This window comes from Neovison vison, chromosome 13 (assembly GCF_020171115.1).
Source record: "Neovison vison isolate M4711 chromosome 13, ASM_NN_V1, whole genome shotgun sequence".
In the NCBI taxonomy this organism is placed as follows: Eukaryota; Metazoa; Chordata; class Mammalia; order Carnivora; family Mustelidae; genus Neogale; species Neogale vison.
In genome coordinates this window covers 46,701,662-46,723,576 of record NC_058103.1, presented here as the reverse complement: position 1 = coordinate 46,723,576, position 21,915 = coordinate 46,701,662, and the positions used below count along the sequence as shown (strand labels likewise).

At 39.6% G+C, this 21,915-nt stretch overlaps 2 protein-coding genes across 8 annotated transcripts in view; one reads left to right on the top strand and one right to left on the bottom strand.

Moving 5' to 3' along the window:
• TXNDC16 (thioredoxin domain containing 16) overlaps positions 1-14,586 on the bottom strand; it is a 109,391-nt gene extending 94,805 nt beyond the window's left edge. For 2 of the 7 annotated variants that reach the window (XM_044229536.1, XM_044229542.1), the window contains exons 1-3: positions 13,562-13,788; positions 2,043-2,161; positions 1,149-1,455 (exon numbers count right to left, since the gene is read on the bottom strand). In XM_044229536.1, coding sequence (XP_044085471.1) covers positions 1,149-1,311 — 163 coding nt within the window. In that variant the 5' untranslated portion in view covers positions 1,312-1,455; positions 2,043-2,161; positions 13,562-13,788. Of the gene's footprint in view, positions 1-1,148; positions 1,456-2,042; positions 2,162-6,129; positions 6,315-10,209; positions 10,227-13,557; positions 13,789-14,567 lie in introns of those variants that run through there. The other 5 variants (XM_044229537.1, XM_044229539.1, XM_044229541.1 and 2 more) reach the window with 5 other exon arrangements.
• The window catches only part of GPR137C (G protein-coupled receptor 137C), a 63,527-nt gene continuing 56,008 nt past the window's right edge, over positions 14,397-21,915 (top strand). The window contains exon 1 of the mRNA XM_044229545.1: positions 14,397-14,816. Coding sequence (XP_044085480.1) covers positions 14,397-14,816 — 420 coding nt within the window. The remainder of the gene's footprint in view (positions 14,817-21,915) is intronic.

Below are 21,915 nucleotides of genomic sequence, written 5' to 3'. Positions count from 1 at the left end.
AATTTTTTTTTTAATTTAAAGCTAATTGACATTATTTTTCCAAGTTTAATACCACATACACAACACACATGGATACATGTACAAAACTTACAAAACAATTTTAAAGCTTTTTTTTTAATGAGAGAAAGAGAGAGAGCATGCATGCAAGTGAGGGAGAGGGGCAGCAGGAGAGGAAGAGAATCTCAAGCAGGCTCCACACCCAGCACAGAGCCCATTGTAGGGTTCAATCTCACCACTCTGAGATCATGACCTGAGCTGAAATCAAGAATCCAACACTTGGGACGCCTGGGTGGCGCAGTTGGTTAAACGACTGCCTCCGGCTCAGGGCGTGATCCTGGAGTCCCGGGATCGAGTCCCACATCAGGCTCCCAGCTCCATGGGGAGTCTGCTTCTCCCTCTGACCTTCTCCTCGCTCATGCTCTCTCTCACTGTCTCTCTCTCTCAAATAAAAAAAAAAAAAATCTTAAAAAAAAAAAAAATTTAAAAAAAAAAAAAGAATCCAATACTTAACTGACTGAGCCACCCAGGCGCCCCTCAAAATAATTTTAAAATACCATTTTCAAATGACAATTAGAAGAGAGCCAACAGAAATGTGGATTCGTTCCACTTACTAATTCCAAGAATAGTTTTTTTTTTCAGGGATAAAGACTTAATGAGACCATTACAATTTTTAGTTATGTTCAACTGGTTAATCAGTGTAATTAATGGTACAGCTAAAGCAAGGTATTAAACAAAAGTGTTACTAATATATCATTTAAAGTTTTAAAACACTTTTATTTGTTCACTAAAAATAGCAAAAAGTATACTTTCAGAAATGACTAGATGAAATTCAGATGTAATTCTACTAATCGCTAATTCTTATCTAGTATTTACTATGGACTAGTCACATGAGTAAATTTATTTAATCCTTACAACAAATTTATAAAGTATTATTTCCTCATTAAAGATATAACAAAAACACAGAGAGGCTAGGTGACTTGATCAAAATCATACAGTGGCAAAATTGGGATTTAAACTCTGGCAGGCATATTTTAGTAGCAGCTTTATGGCACATAATACTAATCCTGACAATAAATTCCCACTGAGAATATTGATTAAACAGCAATAGAAACATCACAAAAATCATGTAGAATATAAAAAATACTTACCAGCTTGACAAAAATAAGCTAAGGAGGCTTTTCCTGGTTGTAATGTACTGAAATATTTCTGAGGACTCAGTTCTGATAGAGAGCCTACTGCTGACTTACAAAAAATGCACATCATGACAAAAGAGATGCCCACTCTAAATAAATTGAAACTGGAAGACATCATCAGCTGTAGTTGTACATGGGCAGGAGGTTTTTGTCTGTTTTTTTCAGTGCTGCGGTTCTGTTGCCTAGGGTAATATCTAGCAAGAGCAGGTGTTCAACAAAGTTTTGCTGAATAAATTTGTTAAACAAATGAATGAAGTAAAATCTGCAAAAAGAATAATATAAGGCATTACTTATATATTTGATCTTGCCAGTACTTTCCTATTCCCTTATAGTAAACATTTGAGAGGGATGGTATAAAATGACATTGATTTAATAATACTATTGATTTTTGATACTTGCAAAAGATATCTAGAAAATTCAATATGAAATATTTTGAGTTTAATAGATATTTACTAAAGGATGTTAAGCTAATTGTCATTTTTAAGGGTTCTAAAATTAATTCTCAAACATTGTTTAATCCTTGTTTTAAATTAGGCATTTTATCTTTCTCTACCTAGAACAGACTTACAATCAATACCGTTATTTAGTACCATTAAATGGGAGTGAGACATCCAAAATCTATATCTACTATGTCCACATTCTTTTTATTTTATATTCCCTAGAAGACAGCTATAAAAACTCTTTAAAGGACATTCCTTCTAAATATACTTTTAATACATGACTTAGACTTATTTATATAGCTTAGAAATTCAAGTTTCTTTTCCAACCCATATTTTAATTCAGCTCTATCTTCTGAACTCAGATTTGTTTTAGACATCCTTCTTTCGTCTTCCTTCATGCTGTACTTACTTCCATGCTATCCTCTGCATCTGTTGTCAATTTGTCCTCTTCCGTTTTGCTACCTTCAAATCTCTCTTGAACAATTTCTTCTTCTTTCAGGAAGTTTTTCTACTGATGATCTATACTACCTAAATTTAAAAGAAGACAGTTTGGGAAAATATATCATATTTCCAGGAGGTAATATACACCCACAAGCATAGGTGAAAATTTTAATTTTTTTAAAATTTCAAACAGAATCCCTATCTTTCAAACAAAAGGTCACTATCTCAAAACAAGAGACAGAAAAAAATAGCTAAAAATTGCTCATAAGGAGAGGGGTACGCTTTCTCAGTAAAGAATAAAATGATAGAAGAATGAAAAATTTAGTGAAAATTATACTAAACTGGGTATTTACTTCACTTTTTTTTTTAAGATTTTACTTATTTATTTGTCAGGAGTTGGCGGTAGCATGCACAAGCAAAAGAAGTTGCACGCAGAGGGAAACACAGGCTCCCCACTGAGCAAGGAGCTAGAACTCTAGGATGATAACCTGAGCCAAAGGCAGATGATCAACTAACTGAGCCACCCAGGCATCCCTACTTTGCTCTTTTAATCTTATCAGTAAGCATGTAACTTCTCTCCTTAAGAAGCAGGTATTCCTATGATCCTATATCTTGTTTCTTAAATTCCACCTATCAGTGAGGTCATATGGTAATTGTCTTTCTCTGATTGACTTATTTCACTTAGCATAATACCCTCTAGTTCCATCCATGTTGTTGCATATGACAAGATTTCTTTTTTTTTTTTTTTGATGGCTGCAAATCATAGGAGAAGAGAGAAAAAAATGAAACAAGACAAAACCAGAGAGGGAGACAAACCATAGGAGACTCTTAATCTTAGGAAACAAACTGAGGGTTGCTGGAGGGGAGGAGGTAGGCGAATGGGGTAACTGGATGATGGACACTGGGGAGGGTATGGTTTGTAATGAGTACTGGGTATTAGTAAGACTGATGAATCACAGACCTGTACCCCTGAAACAAACAGTACATTATATGTTAATTAATTGAATTTAAATTTTAAAAAATAAATTTTTAAAAACCAGCTATTCTTTAAAAAAATAGGAATTACTCAATTACTTCTTTTATTAATTATTTTTATTAACATATAATTATTATTTGCCCCAGGGGTATATGTCTGTGAATCATCAGGCTTACACATTTCACAGTACTCACCATATCACCTACTTTCTCCAATGTCCATAACCCAACCACCCTCTCTACACCCCCTCCCCCCAGCAGCCTCCAGTTTGTTTTGTGAGATTAAGAGTCTCTCATGGTTTGTCTCCCTCCCAATCCCATCTTGTTTCATTTTTGTTTTCTTCCTTCCTTCCCTACCCCCATCAATTTCTTCTTAACATTATTTTCATTAGAGCTAATTTATATCAATGAACAATCTGCCACTGATATTTAATAATGAACAAGAGTTCAAAAATTCAAGTAGAATGAGTGAGGACTGTGAGGAGGCATATAAAAAAGTAACTTTAATGATACAATTAAGGGGTATCCTTGATATTAACACTGATTACATATTACAGTCATTTTTTTTTCCAATTTATTTATTTTCAGAAAAACAGTATTCATTATTTTTTCACCACACCCAGTGCTCCATGCAAGCTGTACCCTCTATAATACCCACCACCTGGTACCCCAACCTCCCACCCCCCCACCACTTCAAACCCCTCAGACTGTTTTTCAGAGTCCATAGTCTCTCATGGTTCATCTCCCCTTCCAATTTACCCAAAAGCACATACCCTCCCCAATGTCCATAACCTTCCCCCCTTCTCCCAACCCCCCTCCCCCCAGCAACCCACAGTTTGTTTCGTGAGATTAAGAGTCACTTATGGTTTGTCTCCCTCCCTATCCCATCTTGTTTCATGGATTCTTCTCCTACCCACTTAAGCCCCCATGTTGCATCACCACTCCCTCATATCAGGGAGATCATATGATAGTTGTCTTTCTCCGCTTGACTTATTTCGCTAAGCATGATACGCTCTAGTTCCATCCATGTTGTCGCAAATGGCAAGATTTCGTTTCTTTTGATGGCTGCATAGTATTCCATTGTGCATATATACCACATCTTCTTGATCCATTCATCTGTTGATGGACATCTAGGTTCTTTCCATAGTTTGGCTATTACAGTCATTTTAAACTAGTGTATTTTAAAGCCAATTATATTAATGGCAATGGTTTAAAATAGGTCATTCAATATTTTCTTTATGGGGGGATGCGAAATGTATGCATCCTGAGGCTAAGATAATAAGTATATAACATTTATTACTATACAAAACAACTAAAACCTAATGAAAAGATAAAACTTTTAAATAAAAGTACACTTGAACAATTCAAGTATAAATATAATTTTTCCTGGGCTTGTGGTTACAATGCAGTTATTTTAACACTAGTTGGACAGTAGGGTTAACATAGGATTCTTTTCTCATAGAATGAATTTTGTAGCAGCAAAAGGTCTAACTGCACATTCAGTGCTACAATACTTTCCCACACCAGTTCATTGGTCGAATGAAATTATAGATGTGAAAGTACTATGCATTTCATCAATTAGAGGTGTTGGTCATTATTCTTACATACATACTTTGAAGGACAGGAACTCATTAGTAACTAAAACTTTTGCAGTTTGTTCCATCTTTGATAAATTTGATTCTTCAAGAAATTACTTAGAGCAGAGAATATTGCACAGGTCAGCCAGAAATAGCTTACATGATTATAATAAAATAAATACTGAATAAATAAATAAATAAAATTTTAAGAAAAATAAACATTGAATAATGATTTAACTAAATTTAAGACAACCACAGTTCAGAGGATGAGGAGACAGAAAGTAAGGAAACACAAAGTCAGGGTGGGAAGAGGAATAAAAGAGCTAAATCTTCACTTTCACAACACCAAAAGCCAAGTTTATTAGAAATAGGAAGATCAATGCCATAAGAAACAGGGAGCAATTTTAAAAACTGCCCCTAAGGAATAAGAAATTGGAGGAGGACGATAACAAGGGACTTCTGAAGTCTTACATAGAACCTTCTAACTCTTTAAATAGTGTACCTTCTTCTTTTGATTTTAAAAGTTAAAGTCATCCTATTTAGACTACGTCAAAATAAAAAGCTCTGCACAGCAAAGGAAACAACCAACAAAACCAAAAAACAATCTACTCAATAGGTGAAGATATCTGCTTACGACATATCCAAAGAAGTGTTAGTATCCAAAATACATAAAGAACTTACACAACTCAACATCAAAAAAAAAAAGTAATCCAATTTAAAAATGGACAGAAGACAAAAGCAGAAATTTACCCAAAGATGATATACAGATGACCAACAGACCCAAGAAAATATGCTCAACATCACTCATCGTCAGGAAAATGCAAATCAAAACCACAATGAGAGAGCACCTGGCGTTTATCAGAAGGGCTAAAATCAAAAGTTCAAGAAACAGCAAGCATTGGCGAAGATGTGGAGAAAACAAAATCCTCATGCACTATTGATGGGAGCAAACTGGTACAGCCACTGTGGAAAACAGTATGGAAGTACCCCCCAAAATATAACTACCCTTTGACCCAGTAATTGCACTACTGGGTATTTACCCAAAGAATATAAAAACACTAATTCAAAAAGATTCATATACATTTATGTTTATTGCAGCATTACTTGGCAATAGCCAAACTATGGAAGCAGCTAAGTGTCCACAACTAGGTAAAAGAATAAAGATATAGTATATATACATTAGAATATTATTCAGCCATTAAAAAAAGAATGAAATCCTGCCATTTGCAACAACATGGATGGATCTAGAAGGTATAATGCTAAGTGAAAAAAGTAAGAGAAAGACAAATACCATATGGACGCCTGGGTGGCTTAGTTGGATGGGCATATGATTTCATTCAAATGTGGAAATTAAATAAAACAAATGCAGAAAAAAAGAGACACACAAACCAAAAACCAGACTCTTAACTGTAGAGAACAGAGGGTTACCAGAGGAGAGGTGGGTTGAGGGGGGGATGGATAAAACAGGTGAAGGGGATTAAGAGTACACTTCTCTTGGGGCACCTGGGTACATCAGTTGGTTGAGCGTCCAACTCTTGGTTTGGTTTCACGTTATGATCTCAGGGTCCTGATATCAAGACTTGGATGCGCCCCATGCAAAGCAGGTAAAATGCTTAAGGATTCTTCCTCTCCCTCTGCCCCTCGCTGAGCTCAGATGCGCAGGCGCTCTTTAAAATAAATAAATAAATCTAAAAAAAAAAAAAAGAGTATACTTCTTTTTATGAGCACTGAGTAATACATAGAATTGTTGAACTGCTATATTGTATACCTGAAACTAATACAACACTGTAGGTTGATTACACTGGCATTAAAATAATACAAATGAAAATTAAACATTAAAGTTATTACGTGTATGGAATCACATTTTCCATAGCTCCTACTCCTATTACTCCAACTTATCCCTGTGGGGCTACAGAAGAATGTTTATTTCACATGCATGTAAAATAAAAATGCATTTGCCCAGAGACATGTTCTCCATATAAAAATATCTTTAAAGAGAAGGGAAGTATGAATGGGGAAGGGAGAGGGAATAAGAATACTAGTGAGAACAGAGTAAAAACAAAAATCAGAAGGTACTCGGTGACTCTTTTTCTCCAATAATTAGAAAATGAAACAGAAAATAATACTTAATTATTCAAAATCTAAACATTAGGTGCCTGGGTGGCTCAGTCAGTTAAGCATCCATCCTCCTTTGGCTCAGGTCATGATCTCGAGGTCCTGGGATCAAGTCCCATACCCAGCTCCCTGCTCAGCGAGAAGTCTGCTTCTCCCCACTCTCCACAAAAATAAATAAATAAATACTATTTTTTAAAAAGTTAAAAAACAAACTAAATATCAACAAAGAAATGAGTACCTTGGGAGGAATGTAACCTTGGTACTTTGGTGTAGTAATTTGTTGGTATGGGGTAAATAGTTCTGTTCTCCTGTAGAATGTAGGATTATACTTAACTTCCTGCACTTTCCACCTCTAGCGAATTGGTTGTGGCCGCCAGGTGACTTACTCTGGCCAATGAAATGTAAGCAGAAGTCTCATTCAGGCAACAGTTTAACAGCTAGTGTGGGGTAGGGCAGGAGTTATTTTCTTCTCTTACAGTCATCAAAGATGCTCAGCTGGTGGCTATTCCTCAGCATGAGTCCCAGTATGAGCACAACACAGAGAACCCTCACTATGACGCAAAGAGTGTGTGACACAGGAGGAAATAAACCTTATTGTCAGAAGCCACTGAGCTTTGAGGGGTTATTATGGCAGCATAATCTAGTTTATCTTCACTGGTATACAAACTAGAATGAGGTGCTACCTTAACAAGAACCCCAAAACACTGGCTCAGAGGCCAAGGAGCAAGGACTATTCGGAGCCTAATCAGGGAAACTTTCATCAGAGACCAGAGCTTAGCAATCCATATTAAGGAGTGACAAAACATTTGACAAAACAGTCACTACAATAACTTGGAGGTAACACGCACCTAATGAATTTATAATGAGCATGTACCTGTGTGGCTAATGAACTTATATATGGCCCTAACAGAAGAGGCTGGTAGACAGAAGATAAGCACTAGGTGATAGTTGCTGTTGGTTATTTTTTTATATTTTTTATTAACATATAATGTATTATTAGCTCCAGGGGTACAGGTCTGTGAATCGCCAGGTTTACACACTTCACAGCACTCGCCATAGCACCTACCTTCCCCAGTGTCCATAACCCAACCACCTTCTCCCCCACCAACTCACCGAAGCAACCCTCAGTTTGTTTTGTGAGATTAAGAGTCTCTTATGGTTTGTCTCCCTCCCGATCCCATCTTGTTTCATTTTTTCCTTCCCTAACCCCCAAGCCCCCCACTTTGCCTCTCAACTTCCTCACATCAGGGAGATCATATGATAATTGTCTTTCTCTGATTGACTTATTTCACTCAGCAGAATACCCTCTAGTTCCATCCACGTTGTTGCAAATGGCAAGATTTCATTTCTTTTGATGGCTGCATAGTATTCCACTGTATATATAGATACCATATCCTTTTTATCCATTCATCTGTTGACGGACATCTAGGTTCTTTCCATAGTTTGGCTCTTGTGGACATTGCTGCTATAAACATTTGGGTGCATGTACTCCTTCAGATCACTACATTTTTATCTTTAGGGTAAATACCCAGTAGTGCAATTGCTGGGTCATAGGGTAGCTCTGTTTTCAAAGTTTTGAGGAACCTCCATGCTGTTTTCCAGAGTGGCTGCACCAGCTTGCATTCCCACCAAGAGTGTAGGTGGTTATGTTTAACCAGGTATTCAAATAAAGGTACTCAAAGAACCACTGCCATCTAAGAGACTAGCTGTTTAAAACTTAGTTCTTTAGCACCCACCCTTCTTTTTTTTTTTAATTTATTTATTTATTTGACAGAGAGTGAGAAAGAGCACAAGCAGGCAGAGCAGCAGGCAGAGGGAGAGGGAGAAGCAGGCACCTTGCCAAGCAAGGAGCCCGACATGGGGTTTGATCCCAGGACCCTGGGATCATGACCTGAGCCGAAGGCAGCTGCCCAACCAACTGAGCCACCCAGGCACCCCAGCACCCACCCTTCTATCACCAGGAAGCAAGCTGACAAAACTGCTCAGCTATGGAAAGAGGCCATATTCTCCAAAATAAAATTCAGATGTGGCCAAAGATAATAAAAATGGAAGGACCTCCTGCAGAGTAAAGCCAAGGACCATGGAGAACTATGCCCTAGGGCATGTGCCAGAATAGCAACTGTTTGTTACTGGGTCTATAATAATGAGACAAACACAGACATTGAGTATAGATGTCAAAAAGCTGTTATAACCCATTTTACACAGTAATTTTCTGTCTGCTGAATCTAAAAATTTTAAAATTGGGCTTGTCACTTGATAAGTGTTTTCATTCCATTTTTGTTGTAATTCATTTTTATTGTAGTTAACAAAAATACAAATTTAGATTTTGAATTATTAAGAATTAAAAAAAAAAAAACCCAACCCTGGTCATTCATGACACACAGTTTGAAAAGCACTGACCTGGAGAACCCAGTGAACAGAAGAAGAGCCCTGGCAATATCTGCCCAGTGAGATTTCAGAGTTCCTATAGTCTCAAGTCTGCTATGTGTCTTCCATTCCTCCCCTCTCCAAATCAGAACACTTACTCTTTTTTGTCCCTACGCTACCCTATGTATTCAACTGGGAGTGGGAGACAAATAACTTATAATGTCTAGACTGGTTAGAGATTAGCACTACTGGGCATTAGTCAGAGATCCCGGACTTTGAACTTGATATATTGACTGGATGGAATTTGGGGGTTATGTCCACTGGGAAGGGCCAAGGATGAACTACAGGTAAGAAGGAGAATATCTGTTCACAAAAAGGGTGGACTGTTCAAATGCTTCTAGTTCTCTACACATGTTAAGATTATACTTCCCCAATTCCTTGAATTAGGTATAGCCATGACTTGATTTGGCCAATGAAATGTGTAGTGACATACATAACTTCTGGCAGTTTTTCCTAGTCAATATATTTTCATGACATTTTTCTTCTGCTATGATGAATGATAACACTCAAAATGCAGCCTTCTCTGCTAAACCTAGTCTCAGAAAGAGGACAACATGGGGCAAAGCTCCCATCTAACCCACAGTGAACACAAATTAAACATTGTTGTGTTAAATCCCTTAAGTCTGGGGGTTGTTATTACAGTACAACCCAGCCTAGACTTATTGGTTTTAATAACAGCTAAGAGGAAAGTGACTTGAACATAAATACATACACTGGATTTTCAAAGCAGTAAATATCAAAGAATTCACAGGAAATGGACCCAATTTCTCTGTAGGATAATTCTACAAATGAAGAAGACTGTTTCAAATGCAACAGACTATAACCACAACAGGTGCCAATACCGAAAGAAGGAAGTCACAGGCAAATGCTTGCCAGTACTACACACATACATCGCCCAACTACATGCAGACTCCTACCCTTTGAGCCTAGGGGGGGCCTTCAGTTTGTCAGTATAATACTCCTGTCAGCACTAATCAGAGTTGGTATGCAAGATATAACTTTTGCCTCATCCCTAAACTCTAAACAAGTATACACCTGTACCATTTAAAAGTTGGTAGGGGCAGGGCGCCTGGGTGGCTCAGATGTTAAGTGTCTGCCTTCAGCTTAGGTCGTGGTCCTGGGGTCCTGGGATGGATTCCCGCATCGGGCTCCCTGCTCAGCGAGAAGCCTGCTGCTCCTTCTCCCACACTTCCTGCTTGTATTCCCTCTCTCACGGTCTCTCTGTCAAATAAATAAATTAAATCTTAAAAAAAAAAAAAAAAAAGTTGGTAGGGGCACCTGGGTGGCTCACTCGGTTAAGCAGTTCTTGATCTCAGTTTAAGCCCCACATTGGGCTCCATACTGGACATGGAGACTACTTTAAAAAAAAAAAAAAAAAAGTTTGGAAAAAAATGTGTGACATTTAACTAAGGACAAATACAAGAGAGTGACAAACACTGTGAGTTGGAACAATGAAGCTGTAGTACAAAAAGGGTTAAAGTTTGCAAATAGAAACACTAAATAAAAGGCAACAAAATTTGGGGGCCCTGGGGTTGCTCGGTCAGTTAAGCAACCAACTCTTGATCTCAGCTCAGGTCTTGATGTCAGGGTTGTGGGTTTGGCCCTGCACAGGGCTGCGCGCTGGGCGTGAACCCAACTTACAAAAAAAAAGCAACAAAATTTTGCTCAGCACCAAAATACTGAGAGTCCCCAGAGGGCAAAGAGGAGGAAGAATTTCAACAAAAAAACATTCATCTTCCCGCTAGTGAGGGGTAGGGGAAGGATCTGCCTTCATGTGTTCCACAGCTGGAGCAGCTGGTGACTCTCTACAGTTAGAACAATCCCATTTTGGGATTGGGTCCTGTTTATAATAATACTTGGCAAATAGTTTTTCTGCTTTGAAATGTTTGAAAAACCATTGTGCTAGAGTAATGTACCCTCCTAGAGAACAATATTCAACCACTCTGCATTTGGACACATTTCAAATTTTAGAATATCAAGCAGCAAGCTTTTCTAGACGACCTTGGTTAGTTCCCCTTGACAGACTTAAACTTCCCTTATGATTAACCATAAAACTGAAAGTTTTCTCTCTCAAGAAAAAGAGGAAATTAACAACTATAAACACTAAACAAATTATACCAAGTCTGTGGGCATCATTCTCTGAGAAAAGACACATTTCATATTTTGCAACAAATGGGACATATAATGCTTACAAACTTCCTGTAAGAACATTCCTGCAAAAATTAGCTTATAGTTTAATGCTACTACTGGAGAAAACCTGCTCATTGAACCAGATTTAAATAAACTCTTGATTAAATATCATCAAAGTTTATCATTTAAGGGGCACCTGGGTGGCTCTGTGGGTTAAACCTCTGTCTTTGGCTCAGGTCATGATCTCAGGGTCCTGGCATCGAGCCCCGCATCGGGCTCTCTGCTCAGAAGGGAGCCTGCTTCCCCCTCTCTCTTTGCCTGCCTTTCTGCCTACTTGTGACCTTTAAAAACAAAACAAAACAAACAAAAAAAAGTTTATCATTTAAGATTCAATGGAAGCAATAAAAGGAATCAACCTCTCTCTACTTCAGAGCTTCTTCAAGGCAGCTGGGGAAAATCACCTATCTACAGCCCTCATGCACCCCCAAACTAGTATGGGTACTAGTTTGAGGTCTTTGCTAGTATGAGTACTATCCAGATGTTGTTTACCATAACTTTGAATAGAGAATAACAGAGAAAAAAGAAAAACCAGTTCATGGTGAAAGTCTATTCATGAATGAAACATGTATCTCATCATTATGGAAGATACAAAAATAGGCATGTCAGGGAACAGGAGGTTCTCCTGATTTTGATGAGTGCCTAAAATCACAGAACTCTTGAGTTTCTGCTCAGTTTACAAGCTTAAGGGGAACCTGGGGGGCCCAGTGCATTAAGCAGCTGCCTTCAGCTCAGGTCACGATCCCAGGGTCCTGGGATCAAGTCCTACATCAGGCTCCCTGCTCAGTGGGAAGTCTACTTCTCCCTTTCCCTTGCGCTCATGTTTGCTCTCTCTCAAATAAATAAAATCTTTAAAATATAGTAATTTCCCTTTTAAAAAGCAAATTGCAGGGGCGCCTGGGTGGCTCAGTGGGTTAAAGCCTCTGCCTTCGGCTCAGGTCATGGTCCTAAGGTCCTGGGATCAAGCCCCGCATGGGGCTCTCTGCTCGGCGGGGAGCCTGCTCCCTCCTCTCTCTGCCTGCCTCTCTGCCTACTTGTGATCTCTGTCTGTCAAATAAATAAATAAATAATAAAATAAAAATAAAATCTTAAAAAAAAAAAAAGCAAATTGCAAGCTAAAGCGCACAACTGCTTAACGCAGACCTATTTCTTTCAACAAGTTGTACCCTGCTCTAGGCTACACTGTACACCCTGCTTAGCTGAATGTTTTATCTGAGAGATCCACATAATTATGCCAAGCCTAAACATCACAGTTTGTCAATATATCTATAAAGAATCCAAAACACATCAGCATCTGGTGCCTGGGTGAACCGCTGTCCCAGACTCTGTAGTACAAAATAGACTTTAAAGTTCCCTGTGGATCACTTAGCTAGGAAAGAAGGTAGCAAAACTCTTCTTACGCAAAGCATTAGGACAAAGAATGGTAAGTTACCGAAAGCTGAGTCTTAGTTGCACCAGTTAATGTAGCATGGACTTTCAAAATGATATTGAATTTGTGACGTGTCACTCACTCTAAATAGAATATAAATTGTTTTCTCATCATCCTGCATTACTTTGCTCATTTTATTGCCAAACGCTAAAAAGAAAAAAATCAGCAAATGTTGTCAGTCCAACACACGTTGGAAGATCTACTCCTCGCTATGTACAGTAATAACGTAATAGAGCATTTGTTTTGCACCTCTCTGAGCCTCAAGAAGAGCGCCACCATCCACCCAGTACAGGACTAAGGATTGAAGGAATATATGTGGAATTTAAGCACAAACTACTCTACTTTTTTCTCCCTAGACATTCATCAGACTTAGCGTTCTTTTTCTGTCTTTTTCCCTACACTTGTGCTCAGAGCATCCTTCCCAATTCTTAGTTTCAAAGACCCACATTCCCCCATTCACATCTCCTGTGGACATCCATCTCAGCCTAAGATCACTCGTCCTCCCCCAAGGAAGAAGTTTGCTTCAAGCTTCAGTTCACTCTTCTCATTCCGTCCCCTCTCCCCACAAAGGGCTCACGTTTTTCTCGACGCTCATGCTGGGGGAAAAGAAGAAAGCAAAATGCCCCTCGGAAGGATGCAGGTGAGGCCCTTTTAAGCCAGACCCCAGAGCTCAGTGGCGTAGCCCTTGCTGGGGGACAGCCGCCAGGCTGAATCCCCATCCCGGCAGGCAGAAACCACAGCCCCTTCAAGGAAGGACCTCCGCTGCCACTCACCTACCTGCCCGAGACCTGCGGCAAGACCTACCCAGAGGAACCCAGGCGGTTCCCGCGGCCGACAGTTCCCGCCACGTGAAGAAGAGGCAGAAGGCCGGGCCCCTGCCGGCTGGTAGGCAGCGACGAACGGCAGCGCCTACCTACTAGGGTGCAGCACACCCAAACCCAGCGCCTGCGGCCACCACCGCATGGTGGGGTCGACCTGCTGAGCAAAAAAACAACCCCAAGGCTCCTCCCCCTCCTCGTGCTCCCTACGTGCGGCCTCTCCAACCAATGGGAAGCTCAGGGGGAGGAGCGAGAGCCGCCCCAGGTGACAGGCGACCACCGAGTCCTCCCGCCGGCGCGAGCTGGCCGTGCAGTTGCTGGGCCAATCGGCAATGTGGGTGGGGAGTAAAAGGGAGGGAGAAAGCGAGGAAAGCGGATACCCAATCAGATCTTGGAGCCTTCGAGCGACGGGTCCTGTGGCCCGTGGCTTTCCGAGCGCGGTGCGCAGGGGGCGTGCCCGCCTGGGCCAATCGGCGCGAGCCCACGGTGCGGAGCGAGCGCCTCAAATGCTCGGGTTTCTCAGCTGATTGTCTCCAGCCGAGAGTTGTTTTTTGCAGCTACCGAGCCGAGCCGCAGCAGGAGGAGCCGAGACCCCCCGGGGGGGCGGGGAGAGGAGGCGGGGTCCGGGGAGCCGCGGCTGCTCTGCGCGGGGCTCCGGGTCCTGTCACGGCGCTTCCTGGGGTTGGAGATTGGGGTGGGTGGGGGGTAAGGGGGAAATCTTTCTCCCCCTCGACGGCGGCTCTGAGTCCGGCCCCTTCCTTCCCGCGCTCTCTCTCCTGACCCCCAGCCCCCTCATGAGGGTGTCCGTGCCGGGTCCGGCTGCCGGCCGCGAGCCCTCGACGCCCGGAGGCGGAGGCGGAGGCGCAGTCGCTGCCGCCTCAGGCGCCGCGGTGCCGGGCTCAGTGCAGTTGGCGCTGAGCATCCTGCACGCCCTGCTCTACGCCGCGCTCTTCGCCTTTGCCTACCTGCAGCTGTGGCGGCTGCTCCTGTACCGGGAGCGGCGGCTGAGTTACCAGAGCCTCTGCCTCTTCCTCTGTCTCCTGTGGGCAGCGCTCAGGACCACCCTCTTCTCCGCCGCCTTCTCTCTCAGCGGCTCCCTGCCCCTGCTCCGGCCGCCCGCTCACCTGCACTTCTTCCCCCACTGGCTGCTCTACTGCTTCCCCTCCTGTCTCCAGTTCTCCACGCTCTGTCTCCTCAACCTCTACCTGGCGGAGGTAAGGCGGGAGGACCGGCATGCGGGGCCGGGCGGGTGAGCGGTGCTGCTGCGATCAACTCGGGCTGAGGATCGGCGGGAGGGCGGGAGGGGGAGGGGGACCGGGCAGTTCGAGGCGGACCCGAGAGCAGCTTGGGGAAACTGAGGCACGCCTGGAGTGTGCGCCAGTGTGCTCGCCCTAAACTTAAGCGGCGTATTGACTCGGTTCCTGAGAAGCTGGCGGGATTGAGTGAGTGAGAGTGTGGGTTCCGACAACTTAAAACAGGACAACCCTTTGTTCGGTGTTTTGGCCCTCCAAGGTAAGGTGTTGGTGGCACCAACAAAGTGGCATCGCAAGAAGTAGCAGCCCCGGTAGCTCTGCCGAAGCTGGACTGTGTTGAGAGAGGTTGGATGCTGAGGTAGCAGCAGCTCTGCTGAAGCTGGACTGCTGCCAGCCATTACGTCACCAGGCAGAGCTGTTCCTCTGCTATTGTTGCTGCGTTTCTTTTATTAGAAGCTTATATTCCCTCCTGCATCTCCTTTCCTGTGGCTCGATAAGCCTCAAACAAATTCCGTTCGATAGTTACCCAGCAGGGTTAATGATCAATAACCAAAGCCGAGGGTCAGTATAAAGACCTCCATAAAGCTCTTAATGTTTGCCCCACTTGCTCTGAGCTTTGGCTATTTATCCTGCCTCTTACAGCCTACTGGGGTTTTCTTGGAGCTAATTAAGGTAGAAAATACTAGCTTAACCTGTGACTGTTGCAGAAACAAACCACTAAACTGTTTTTGCAATAACTTGCTTAATAGCTGGAACCTAATCACACCCCCTTTCTCTCTTATGGGGAATTGCTGGTTAGATTGCATTGTTCTGCAGCGCTTAGGTATTTGACCCATTTCAAACAGGTTTGAGAGTGTAAGGTTGTCAATCAGGTGTGTCAGTAGTGGCATTTAAGCCACAGAATTTTGAGAATCGCCCAAAAACACTCCCTTTCCCCTCCCCCCACTTAAAAAAAAGACTTGAGGAGGGGAGGAAACAAGGTGACATCATATGCTTAATACTGACTAATATAGAACAATATTGGTCTATGCAGCTAATCCTCTCAAAGGCTTTTGGAGGTGATGAGAATTAACATAGTTCTGAGCAAAAGTAAAAAAAACATTTGAGGCAGATTGTTTATATTTCCTTCATAAACCAACTCTTTTCTCCTATAATAGATGGAAAGTAGAATGCATAATTTTCAAATTACAGTCATAACTTCAGCTTTTTACCACATTAAAAACAACAGTTGAAAATAAATAACAAAACTAATTTAACTTGAATTCTTTTTCTTCCCCATACTTTGGAAGTCCAAGCAAAAATAAGGCAAAACCCAAACAGTGAAAAGCAAAAATAAAATAAAATAAAAACATGGGCAATCATAAGCCAAATAATAATGCCAGAGTCCTGTCACTTATTTGATGATGCTCTCATCTTGTAGTTGTTGTTTAAGCTGTTATAGCATTTCTGTCCTTTATAGTTAAATTTATACATTGTATTCTTCCCGACACCATTTCTGATAGAATACCAGTGACCTCTCATTACTGAAGCTTAACTCTAGCTTCAGATATAATTTACCTGAAAGTGACCAGTAATCCTTATGCCATATGCATCAGATAATTTGTTTTTCCCCTATACATTTTGATTTATAAAATTATATTAATGATTCCTGTAAAATAGAAGGCATTTCATAAAGTAACTAAACACTCTTTTTTTACAGTTTTCGGAGAAATAAGTTATGCCATAGGGCATAAATCTTAAGGATACAGACATGAAATTTTATGTATGCTTACATTCATGTTACCACCGGGATTAAGATAAACTGCATTTCTGGTGCCCCAGGATATTCCCTTGTGCCCTCTCCCAGTCACACTTCTCACCTTGAGGTAATCACAAAGTGGCTAAACACTATTGCAATAGAAAAAGCATTTATAGTTAAGCTTAAAATTCTAAAAGTATGCTTCTACAGCATAAACTGCATGATATCTTGATTGAGTTTTCATACTTTTAATGTCTGATATTCCAAGAGAAGATTTTAAGTGTCTAAAAGTCTTCCTGTTAAATGAATCTTTTGTGTGATGTCATTTTTCAAAAGGCAATAAAACTCAATAAACCTAGAAAATATAATTGGAAAAGATAGATTAAGGCTTTTTTCTTTCACATTGTCTCCTAAAAAGAGTGTAGTTTGTCTATACTCGTCTTTTCATGATCACATTAACAATTTTAAGACCCATAACTGTACTTAACAAATTTTCAACTGTTTAAAGAGCGCTATCTTGACCAGAAATCATTTCCCTATTCATGAGAAAAAAAATCCAGAGGAATCTGTATTTAAAAGAGTATTTGAATTTAAATTTTTATATCAGTTCCAAGTAACTGAAAGTATACTTTCATTGATCATTCTGAATTAATGAAACTCTTTCAGTGAGTTCTTGGTATTACAGAAGTATGGTAAGGAAAATCTATCTGGTGACAACAAAACTAACTTGACTTTTTTTTTTTTTTTTTTTAAACTAAAAGGCCCTATATCCGTTTCAAATAGTTGTACTTCTAGATTACCAAATCACTCTGTCTTTACTATCTGTCATTAAATACCAATTACATTTTGTTTTTGGTCTCTTTAAAGCATTTGTTACACACATTTCTTATAATTAAAAACATTCTAACTTTAAGGACTTACTTACAAAGAACCATGGGGCAGAATACAAATAAAGTTAGAAAAACAACTATTACTCCTTTGAATGCATTTTGATGGTTCTTCTAAAACTCATTAAGTATTCAAAAAGTTAAGACTCCCTAAATCACTCTTTTGTTGACTACACTTGAGTGGAATTGAGATAAGGAGAAGTAACCCTTCTGAAATAATTAGACTTTTCAACTTAATCTCCTGGAAGCAGATACTTGAGGGGGGAAAAAATCCCACTGTACACTAATCTAAAAACACCTACTGAACTTTTTTTGGCATGATCAATAGAACATGTACTTTACTAGAGAAAGGTTCTACTCCTGTATTTTGACCAGAAAAGACTTCAATCTTTAAAACAGATAATCTGAAGAAACTGATGCTACCTACCACTGGAATAAGTAAAAGGATTTAAGATAAGAGTTAATAGTATACTGCCTTTTGAGTATTATTATATATCCCAAATCAATGAATTCATTTTCAAGGCCCATATTGACATTTTTTCTCACAGTTTTATAGCATGAATGCCACTTGTTTAATCAGGATAAATATGGTGACTTAATCACAATGCCAAAATGCCACAATGCCAGCTAGGAAAATTAAATTCAGAATCTTAATCTCTTATATTCATGAATGCTATTACTGTTCTGACAATGAATACATTCTTCCAAATACTGGTGATATGTCAAATAATGTGTAGTTTAATTTACAAGTACTTGGGTTTCATTATAATGTTCTGTGATTTGTCACAAAAGCATTTGACCACCTAACATGGAAACTCCTTAAGATTAAGTTAATTTATTATATTTTTATGTCATAGCAACTAGATCAATGGTGAATATATTATCAAAAGATATTCTTGAAAAGGCCAAAACTAGAAAATATTTAGCCATCTAAAATTTGGGGGTTAACTTGATTTTGATGAACATTTTGTGGTAAATTATTTGTGTACTTTCTGGGATTTTTATATTTTCTGCCTTAAAGATTGCCTGTTGGTATGAATGCTAAGATTCTCTTAGATTATCATGATTTAATTGGATAAAAGTTAATTTTTATTACCACGGGTAAAGTATTACTATTGAAGACACTTGAATATATCAAGTTTTGCTTGGCAAAACTATTTTTGCATCACAGCAAATGGCCCATAGTAATTAGGTCTTTGCTAATTTGGCTTCAACAAATTCTGTTAAATAAGTCTGTAAAACAAGTAAGTTTCACATCATGACTCAATTACTATTTGCTGGAAATAGTGATTTAGTTCAATGCTGGATTTTTATAACAGTTGTCTTCACAACCACCGTGATTAGGTAGATACAAACAGGGTGTGATTTGTCCAAGGTTATTGGGCTAATATGTATCAGATATAAAGCTACCATATACCCAAAGGCTATAAACCTTATCAAGTGATCCATTCTTATGAACTTTCCTGGCTACTATCAACTCTTTAATATTTAGTGCTTTACTATTTCATTTGCTTTCCCACTTTCCCCCATTTCAAACCTTCTCCCTCCAACAAACTATTTCTTGCCCCTTTGTTCTCAGCATATTACTCTCAGCTCCTAGTTTATAGAAGAAACCAGGGCCATCTGGCTGAACAAAGATTCAGAAAGATACCTTAAAATGCTGCAAAGAGTATTTAATCTTTTCAATGAATGATTGAGCTAATAAGTGAGGAAGTTCCTCAGAAGCAAGAAACCACACACACACACACACAAAAGAAATGAATGCAGAATGATACCACAGATGTTTGTCTTGGGGGTAGGAGTGGTAATTAGCTGCTTCCTGCTGGCTTAAAGGCTGGATTTTAAATTTTATGTGTTGGGAATCTGGGAAGGTGATGTTGGAGGCAATATCTTATGGTGAGGTCTGATCAGAGACTTCATTTCCCTCCAACTTAATCCCAGAATTCTCAAAGTGTATATCTTCAGTGGATGGGCTTGGAAAAATAAGCAGATTCCCAAAGGTTAATGATGGTCTTTTGCCTATCTCTGCCTTGGTTCTGGGTGAAGGAGGTACATATTGGGAAAGAAAAGTCTCCCCTGAGAATGTGTAATGAGTTTATTCTCACACAAGTTTAAAGCCTGAATTCACACCACTTCTCTGACCTTGGAGGAAAAAATAGATAAACCCCAATCTGAAAGTGTAGTTTAATGATATCCAGGCTTGGTAGTAACCTCAAGAACTTGGAAGGAGCCAATGCAAATCATTTGTTGAGGAGTATAATTTAAACCCAGAATCCTGATGGATAAGATTTTATAGAACATGAGCTCAGAATGAAATAGTACACTATGGAATCTACCTACAAAAATTAAAGATCTTAGAATTATCGAATACATAATATAAAATATTCATTTATGTGAATTAAGAAACTGAACAGTAGGGCACCTGGGTGGCTCAGTGGGTTAAGCTGCTGCCTTCGGCTCAGGTCATGATCTCAGGGTCCTGGGATCGAGTCCCGCATCGGGCTCTCTGCTCAGCAGGGAGCCTGCTTCCTCCTCTCTCTCTCTCTGCCTGCCTCTCTGCCTTCTTGTGATCTCTCTCTGTCAAATAAATAAATAAAATCTTTAAAAAAAAAAAAACTGAACAGTATTGATATATAATTTTAGAAAGTTAACTAGGCACATTTGGAAATAAATAACTTTAAATTAAAAATGTAATTAAAATTAAAAATTGAAATGAATGGTTAAACAAATTAAATGAGAAGAAATAAATGGCAGGGCCCAGGTTGAGCATCTGACTCTTCATTTTGGCTCAGGTTGGGATCTCCGTGCCATGGGCTCCATGCTCAGTCCAGTCAGCTTGGGATTCTCTCTTTACCTCTCCCTCCCCTTCTGCTCCTCCCCCAACTCATGTCCCACCTTTCTCTCTCTCTCACTCAAAATCTTTTTTTTTTTAAGATTTTATTTATTTATTTGAGAGAGATCACAAGTAGGCAGAGAGGCAGGCAGAGAGAGAGAAGGGGAAGCAGGCTCCCCACCAAGCAGCGAGCCTGATGTGGGGCTCGATCCCAGGACTCTGAAATTATGACCTGATTTGAAGGCAGAGGCTTAACACACTGAGCCACCCAGGCACCCCTCTCTCAAAATCTGAAAAGAAACTACTAAGGAGCTGAGAGTAAAATCACTCAGAATATAGCCCAGAAAATAAATAAATAAATATGAACAAAGGATTGAGGGAGAATGAAAATAGAGTAAGCAAGTCCAATGTATACTAACTGGAATTTCAGAGATTTTTTTTTTAAGATTTTATTTACTTGACAGACAGAGATCACAAGTAGACAGAGAGAGAGGAGGAAGCAGGCTCCCTGCTGAGCAGAGAGCCTGATGCGGGGCTTGATCCCAGGACCTTGAGATCATGACCTGAGCCAAAGGCAGAGGCTTTAACCCACTGAGCCACTCAGGTGCCCCTCAGAGAAATTTTTCAAAAGAGTAATGACTTAGGGTTTGCCCAAATTTATGAAAGAAACCAAGCCCCCAAATCTAAGACAATCTAAATGAAAATAAACACAAAGTAAAACTTCAAAATAACGAAGACAAAATATTTTTAAAACAAGTAGAATGGCTAAAATAACACAAGAAATAACACGTATTGGTGAAGATGTGGAGAAAAAGGAACTCTCATAGACTGTTTTGGGGACTGTAAACTGGTGCAGTCACTATAGAAAGCAGTATAGAGGTTTCTCAAAAAAAATTAAAAATAGAACTGTCTCAACCAGTAACTTCACCACTGGGTATTTACCCAAGGAATACAAAAACACTAATTCAAAAAGATATATGCACTCCCATGTTTATTGCCACATTATTTACAATAGCCAAGACATGGAAACAGCCCAAGTGTCCATCAATGGATGAATGGAGAAAGAAAATGTGTATATATACAATGGAATATTATTCAGCTTAAAAAAAATAAAATCTTGTCATTTACAACAACATGGTTGGATCTAGAGGGTGTAATGCTAAAGGAAATAAGTTAGAGAAAGACAAATAAAATATGATTTCATTCATATGAGGAATTTAAGAAACAAAACAAATGAGCAAAGATAAAAGAGGGAGACAAACCAAGAAACAGACTTCACTATAGAGAATTAACTAATGGTAACCAGAGGGGAAGTTCATGGGGAATGGGTGAACTAGGTGAAGGAGATTAAGAGTACATTTATCATGATGAGTATGAGTAATATATGGAATTCCCGAACCACTATACTGTATTGTACCTGAAACTAATATATCATTGATAACTAATACTGGAATTAAACATAATATCTATTAAATTTTTTAAAAACTAGACAGAATATATTACTAACAAAGAAAGAAAATTAGTTTGAGTGTTGACATTTCATTAACAACTAAAGAATTCAGAAGACAGTGAAACATCATCAAAATGCTGAGGAAAAAAAAA